The following is an 8,867-nucleotide window of genomic DNA, read 5'->3' on the forward strand; positions in this document are numbered from 1 at the left end:
AACGGTCAACTTTTGGATACACACATTTGTTGAATTACCACTGATCCCAAAAGTTTAAGTTGATGGAAAATGGATTCATCTCTTTTGGGTTTCTTTCTGAATCGTCACATGTTTTTGTAAATCTTTTGGTTTTTAATTCTTTGGATGGAGTTGTTCATGGAAAATAAATTTTTATTTCATTTATATTTTTCTCTTATAAGATTGTCCGCATGGTCAAATTCAATCAAACATAAAAAATTTAGGTATTTTTGGTATGAGTTGTTATATATGTGATATAAATATACAATCAAATTAAAAATTGTTCTCTAATAATAATGTGTTTAAAAACTATTGATAGTTATTATTGGCTATTAGTTAAATACAGGTTTTATCAATTTCTTTTAGTTTTAGGAAAAAAATTACTTTTTAAGAAAAATTGGCTTGTACGGAAATAGCGAAGGTCTTATAAAGCTTTTAAAATAGATATTTACCTTGATAATATCTAAACCACATCAGTTTCAGATTTAAAATAAACATTACCATTGGAAATCAATTTTTTAAAATATTGTCTATCTTTCTTAGGATTCTTAGAGCGAGTCTTGCCATCTAGTGTATTCTCATAAGCCACATCTCCATTGGAGATGCTTTTAAAAAAATAAATAGTAATGTATAAAATGAATTTTAAGCTAATGTGACTTAGATTTTGGATTGAATGTCTATTTCTAAAAACTTTGTCAAGCATTATTTATTTTCTATAAAAGCCAAAATTTTCTAACAAATTGAATTTTTCTTTAAAAAATGAAAAAAAACAATATGATATATATTTAATTAATAGTCATTTATAATATTTTTGCACGATATTATCCGAGAATAATTTTCAATTTGATTGTTATATCATTTAAATATGAACACCATTTATTTATGTATTATACATAGCAATTCATATTAATCGTTAAAAAATCTATTGACACACCCCACTTTCGATTTCTCTATCTATGTTTACTTTTCTCTTTTTCACGTGCACATGCATGTTTTGTCTATTTTAAATACATTTTAGTCTTTTTCTTTCAATCTTTTTTAAAGTCAGCACCGTGTCACGTGCCCGTGGATATATATCATCTACTCAATAGAATTTTCTAAAAGCAAGGGCTTGAAACAAATTTACCGGCGGTGGTCCTTTGTCTATGAATATTACGTACATTTGGTTACATATGAGATGGCTCATCACCAGTGATTTCTGCCCAAAAGGAAAAAAGACGAAACTCATTAGTGATAGATTTGCTTTTCCTTCACTACTATAATAATAATATTATATGGTTAAAGCAGTGTTTCACAGTCCTTTCTTTAATATTTTATTGCAACAAATAAAGTGGTCTGGAAAAATCATGAATTAGTTTTTATTTGAATAATATATATATATATATATATATGAACAGAATTAGCTCATTTTTTATTGTTGCAGGCAATTTTATGTATTACATGAAATTTTTTTATAAAATGTCCGGAGGTGTTCTTTGTGAACTATTGTTCCTATAAGTGCTTCATTTTTTTTTTTTTTTTGGGGTGAATTTTCCGGAGGGAAGTTTCGTATAAAAAGTTCAAAGGTTTTGTTTTTATGTATTACATGAGAAGTTTCTTATAAAATGTTCGGAGGTACTCTTTGTGAACTATAGTTCCCATAAATGCTTCATTTGTTTTATTTTATTTTATTTTTTGGTGAATTTACAGGAGGGATAAGAAAGTTCAAGGTTTTGTTTTTATATATATATATATATATATTTTTTTTTTCAGTAATATTCTTTATCTCAAAAACGAGTAAGGATGGTCTAATAGTACATCCTCTAGGCCTATATAAAAAAATTTATAGGTTCAAATCATTATTCTAAAAGATTTACCTTTTTATATTAGATTTTTAATATTAGCAGATAAAATAAAAAAATTAAATGCCGCAGTTAATGATTGGCACACTAGCAGCGAGTGCCACCTCTGATGATCATTAATTGTTACAAATAGTAACACTCTTAAAATATTGAGGCACAAGATAACATTTTTTTTGTGGTTGGGCTTCCTTTTTCACACTATAAATAGATGCCTTATGCGAGTAAATATAGTCATAAACTTAGCAATTCGATCAGGTAGTGAAAATAAGCTATCCAGATATCGTAGCTAAGAAAACCTTAGAGGCCAACTTCATGGATTCAAAAATCTTACTAGGTGCTACCTGCCTCTTGTTCATTTTAGCAGGGTTTAATTGTGATGTAAAAAACTATGCAGCAAAGGCTGATATCCAGGTTTCACGTAAACCCTACATGTTACATTCAATCTTAAACCAAAATTTATACACACATACATTTATATACATCATTCTCCATTGTTTATTAGTTCTGCCATGTTATTTTATTTAGCATGCATGCATTTTAATGAATTTTGTATTTGAAATAGTTATGATATGTTTTCTCTCTAATCGTGGGTTACAATAACAGAAGGTGGATATCGGTAGCATAGCGAAAAGATGGAGGAATCTGAGTGGTGAGTACGACTGGGATGGTCTTTTGGATCCTCTTGACGTTGATCTCCGTAGCTACATTATTCACTATGGTGATAGGATTCAAGCTATCCTCGACTCCTTCATCTCCGACAAACGCTCTAGGAACATTGGGCTCCCTCGCTACATAAAGAAACATTTTTTCAGTAAGGTGGGATTGGTGAATGGAAATCCATATGATTATGAAGTGGTAAGATATTTGTATGCTTCAACTCTCGACAGTAGATCACCTCAATACCCTGTCCCTCCTGAAAACGTGGCCGGGTACTCAAACTGGGTAGGTTACGTCGCTGTAAGCACAGATTATGGGTCAGTGGCCTTAGGGAGGAGGGATATTGTCATTGCCATTAGAGGAACAACGAAGGACGAAGAATGGTATCTCAAATACCTTCTTGAACTTGTTCCAGCTTCTGATATATTTGGAACTGAATATAATCCTAAGTTGCAAAAAGGTCGGTACGTGTACTACGTTACAGCTGATCCAGGGTCAGCCTTCAACAGTATCAGTTTCAGAGACCAGGTAAATGCATATCTATAGATAAGTATAGTTACTCATGTTTTTTGGATGGAGATCTTTTGTCCCGTTTTTTATGTCCTTATTCTCTCTTTTATCTTCTTAGTTTATTTTTTTCCTTTTCAGTATCCTTATTATTTAAATAATATGTTATTTAATCACTGGTCGGACATAAATAGGGATAGGAAAAATAAGAAAATGTGGTTAAAACATAACCAAATGAATTTTTAAACAGCAATATAATCTCTTTCAGGTTTTAAGTACTGTTAGAGAGTTGGTGGACAAATACAGGGATGAGGAAGTTAGCATTACAGTGACGGGCCACAGCATGGGTGGTGCATTTGTGACTATAATCGCTTCTGATATTGCATATAATGGATACAACAAGCCTACAAACCAAACAAACATAGCTTTCCCAGTGACCGGATTTGCAATCGCCAATTCCCCTGTTGGAGATGAAGGGTTTGTCAAAGTGTACAATACCATTGAAAATCTTCACATTTTGCGAATAGCAAACTTAAACGACTCAAACCCAGATTTTCCAAACAGTACATATGGCTATTACCATGTGGGAACTAAGTTGGTCATCGATTCTTTGCAATCACCTTACTTGAAGGATGCAATCAACACTGTGCATCAGCTTCAGGTTTACTTGCATACGATAGCTGGAACACAAGGGTCAGCCGGAGGATTCAAATTGGAAGTGGATCGTGATCTTGTACTACTAAACAAAGCGTTGGATGCCGTAAAGGATTCATATAATATCACTGCTAGGTGGTGGGGTGAGAAAAACAAGAATTTTGTTCAATTGGATAATGGAACTTGGGTGGTGGACATAGATCGAGAGATTGACGAATATGAGCCCTTGTCGTCCATCGTCACCGGAAAGATGGGTCTGTGTTCCATGTAATAAAAGCTAGCTAGCTAGCCTGTGGTTGTGAACAATAAGTTTATGGTAGTGAAAATAAGCACCTTTGAGATTTAGGGTTGGCTAGCTATCTCTCTTTTGAGAAGCGGCCTTTCCTTCTAGATGTGCAAAGTTGTTCAGTTGCCCTTTTAGGGATTGCTAGTTGGTCGGTTTGTGTTCCCTTTGTTTTTGTGTACGTCATTTGTGTCAATAAAATTATCTCTTTTCAAAAAGTTCCTTAATTAGGAAATATTAAAGTACAAAAATTATTTTTTACGAACAGAATAAGAAAAAAAGAAAAAAAAAAAAAAAAGAAGAATCTTGTGGATATAGCAACTTAATTCATGTCAAATACTATCAATAGTCTCAAGAAATTAATCCAAACTCCCAAACAACATCTCAAAACTGCTCATCAAAGTCGCCCAATCCATGGACCAAGGCCTACCACAGTCCACATCTGTGTAAACATCAGATGGTGGAGAAAATGTGTAGACTTTTTCATACCGCTTGTTAAGCACTCCTTGGTATGATATTTAGCAGTCGAGTTGTTTAGTAAATGCTGTGGAAATGGTGTTTTAACATATTAATGGTCGAAAAAATCATGTAAATCAAATATGAGAATAGAATACAAAGTAAATTGAGGGTTAATGTGAAATGTTTTAAAGTTGAAGGTCCAATTTGCGATTTGGCTAAAATACTGAGCCTTACAATGCAATTAACCCTAAATTTCAAATGACGAGCACAAAAAAAAAAAAAAAATATATATATATATATATATATGTATATAAATATCATAATTTTCTTAAAATAACTTTTACAATAACTATATGCAATATTTTAAATAATCATATGTTATAATTTTGATTAAAACTTAAATTTTTTTAAACAATCCAAAAAAACATATATTGGGTGTCGTCTTTTAGATCGTTTTTAACTATGAGAATAAAATAATGAACAAAAAATAAGTTACCAGGGTATGGGCAGAGCTAAAGTTTGGTCTGGGGTGGCCATGGCCACGGAAAGGTTTTAAAAGTTTTTACTATATATAGATATATAATATTTTTAAAGAAACTTAGATAAATTAATATGGCCTTTAAAATCCATGATAGGAACTAGTATCTTATCTAATAAGGTAGTGACTCTTGTGATTTATATAATTTGGTTTTTTGATAAAATATTTCATTGTAATATCGATTTATACTATAATTATGTAATAAATTGAAGTTTTTATGTTATTTGCCTTTTATGACTTTGATCTTCAATATATAGTTTTGTGGATTTCTTGAGATTTTTTATCTTATATTTTTTAAAATTATCAATTGAAAAGTAGCATATCAAGTGAAGTACATTTAGTTGAGAAGTCACTCATGCTTACACCTAAAAGATCATGGGGGATTATTGTAAATGCAATGGAAGTACTATTGTAAATGATTAAAAAATATATATATGAAAAATAGTATTTTATTGATGGAAATAAAACATATCTAAATATTGTTTTTCTTTTTTTCTTTTTTTTTCTCTAAAAGAACAGGACGTGCAACTTTTTTTTTTAATTTCTTTTTTAAGAATTCAATTTATTTGTGTCATTAACCTATCAATTAATTGGATAGCTAAATTTATGTGTAGTTTCCATAGAATTTTGTAATTAATTTAACATATAGTAAATAATAAATATTTGCATACGTACATAATGGCAATGTTTGAAATTTCGGTATCGATGGAAATTTCCAAAAAAATATTAGAAAGTATTGAATATTGATAAAAAATCATAAAAAATAAAAATTGATGGAAACTTATTTAAAAAATAATTTTTTTATTGAAGCTTTAGAATTATCGTATTCAATAAATCAATTATCAAATTGATTATAAAAATTCTAAAAGTATTGAATAGATATTATATTTCTCTTAATCAATTTAATTTATAGTAAACCGTAATGATTATAAATAAATTATTATTAATAAAAAATACCAAAAAAATATATACATCTAATGAAAATTGTTTATTAATTAAGATAAAGCAATTGTTACAATTAAATTATATTTAATAAATATAATCTCAATAATTACAGAATTGTTAGGTTGAAAATTGTTAGTCTCTTCCTAATTCTCATTTTGAGATATAAAATATAAAAAACAATTATTAAAAGATATATCTCCTTGGTAATTTTTTATATAATTATTAATATATCAACTATAAAGATTTTGTATTAAATGCAGTTGTCCTTGATGTTTAATATAATATATTCTATCATCTTTTTATTTTTATTTGCTTAATGTTATTAATTTAAATACTATCAATACTAATTCTTCATAACATTATATTTCTATATTATTATTTTTCATTCTTATATAATCAACTATTAACTTACAATTATGGAATTCTAATAAATATATTTTATACAAAATGTATAGCAAGTACATATATATATATATATATTATCAATTATGAAATTCATTTTATTTTATTTATATCAATAAATATTTGAAAGATAATTAAAAATATTTTATATAAAAAAAACTATCACTAAAGTTAATTTGATAAAATAATTTATTTTACATCAATAATATGTATGAATTTTTTTATAAAAAAATTTCATAAATATTTTCAAAATTTCGATGGATATTATAAATTTTTTTAACCAAATTATTGACAATAAAAATTTCATAATTATTTTATGTGGATATTTTTATGAAAATTTCCATAAAAATTTCAGCAAAATTTTATTAATTTCTATGAATATTATAAAAATTCTACTTGTTTTCTGTTAGAATTTAAATTTCTTTTTGACCTCTTAAAAAAATTACAGACAAATTTCAATAGAAATTTCAGATATTTAAAACCTTGCATACATATAAATTTTAGTAATTTTACTAAGTAAATTTATGTGTTAAAAAAATAAAATTGGCCCCCAAAGGTGATTTTCCGGCTCCTCCCCTTTATGTTGCCTCATACAAATAACAAAAGTTAAATACCTACATTACCTCCAATAAATCAACAAAAGTTAAATTGGTTCAATATTCATAATACTTACTGACATTATAATAAGCAACACTAATTTTATCTCCTTATTGATTGAAAAAGTGATTTCTTATTCAGTTTTGCTTTTGGGTCAGACGCACACCAACAAACCAAAAGTAGTATTATTTCTATAAAATAAATTACCTTTTAATTATTCAATTGTTTCACGCACACAGAAAGAGAGAGAGAGAGAGAGAGAGAGAGAGAGAGAGAGAGAGAGAGAGAGGGGTAATATTATTCAATAAAATGAATGATAAAATCTTTCTTTATCTTAATATTGATAGTCACAACCGATTTAGAAGACCTTTTGTTTACTTCCTCGCATCCTCCGGTTATTTTTTTCACTAAATCTATCTTTTGTTAGGTGCGCATGGCAATGTCATTACCGTAGCTGGACAGTGGTATAATATGGTGATGATGTCCTAGGATATGTTAAAAATTAAATGGCACAATTTGATTAAAAATAATTATCTAGTTTGTTGTAAAACGTTAACTCTATTGGGAAGTAACTCAATTTCAATTAGAATCTCTAGAGCACTTTCAATGGTTCAATTTATTTTTAAAGTTTTTCATTATGTCATCAAAATAGATAATAATGCATATTCAACATTGAAGATGCTTTAATGATAAATATGAATTAATGTTTATATAACATAAAAATTAACATTATCTAAATATAGGTGACATAAATATACTATTAATTTTAAATTGTACTACAATAGTAATCTTCATAAAAACTATTTATAGATATTATTAATTAAAAATTTTATTAATTTACTTTCCATTTTTTTTTTGTTTTTGAAAAAAATTGATTTTTTAAGGAAAATTTTGTTTGTTTTTTTTTTTTAACGAAATTTGAGAATATCTAACATCCATTTAGAATTGGAGGTCATCTTGACAGTAATTTTTCTTTTCTTATTTATTTTTCTTACAACATCAAGTTGACAAGATATTTAGAGCATATTCAATAGATTTGTCTATTATTAACTTTTTTCTACCACATCTAAAAATTTGACAATCATTGCCAAAAAAAAAAAAAAAAAAAGAAGAAAAGTCCAATTAGTTCCTATTAAACTGGTGTGACAACAAAAAAATAGATATTATTGAGATAATCCTCTATTTCTGGAAGCTTTGTTAAACATTGTAAAATTCCTTAAAATAAAACTTTCATTAAAGAATCAATTTTTTCAAAAAAGAAAAAAAATATGAAAAGTTGAATAAAATATATATAATTAATTTAATAGACATAAATAATTTCCTATAAGGGAGTCATATAAACCCTGTAAGTGAGTCACATTATTATGACTAATCCACACAAAATATCTAACATTTATTTCTTTAAGCATATTATTCTGGAGATAATAATTTAATCCTATAAGTAAGTCACATAAACCTTATAAGTGAGTCACATTATTATGACTAGTCAATATAAAATATCTAACAGTTATTTCTTTAAGTATGTTATTTAGGAAGTAATCATAAATAAATATTTTTTTTAATATGAACCATTGAAGCAATCTAAGAATTTTTCTTATTTGGAAAGTATAAAATTCTTAGAGGAAATTGATTAACGACATTAGTTTTGAGATAATTAAGGACATCTATCCGGTAATGTTTTCTAAAACTACTTATATATATATATATATATTAAATGAAAGTGGTAAATTAGAATTTTTATCTTTAGAATTTGAAAACATGCCTACTAATATATTTATTATAAGAAAATTATGAAAATGGAAAAGGTAAAATCAAGTTTGGTAGATGTTAAATAGGATATATATTTATATATGTATATATATATATATATAAAATCTTTGCTATCAAAAATGGTAAACATTATCTCTATTGGCATCTTATAAATGTTAAATATGATATATAGATATATATCTACAAATATTTTTTT

The 8,867-nt window shown here is 27.1% G+C and overlaps 1 protein-coding gene across 1 annotated transcript; it reads left to right on the plus strand.

Moving 5' to 3' along the window:
* Positions 1–2,073: 2,073 nt before the first annotated feature.
* LOC107405843 (phospholipase A1-II 1) lies at positions 2,074–4,178 on the plus strand. Its single transcript, XM_016012936.4, has 3 exons — positions 2,074–2,270; positions 2,463–3,044; positions 3,292–4,178. The coding sequence occupies exons 1-3, from the start codon at positions 2,172–2,174 to the stop codon at positions 3,946–3,948; spliced, it is 1,338 nt and encodes a 445-aa protein (XP_015868422.2). The 5' UTR covers positions 2,074–2,171; the 3' UTR covers positions 3,949–4,178.
* The last annotated feature ends 4,689 nt before the right edge of the window (positions 4,179–8,867 follow it).

Source organism: Ziziphus jujuba, chromosome 6 (genome assembly GCF_031755915.1).
Source record: "Ziziphus jujuba cultivar Dongzao chromosome 6, ASM3175591v1".
In the NCBI taxonomy this organism is placed as follows: Eukaryota; Viridiplantae; Streptophyta; class Magnoliopsida; order Rosales; family Rhamnaceae; genus Ziziphus; species Ziziphus jujuba.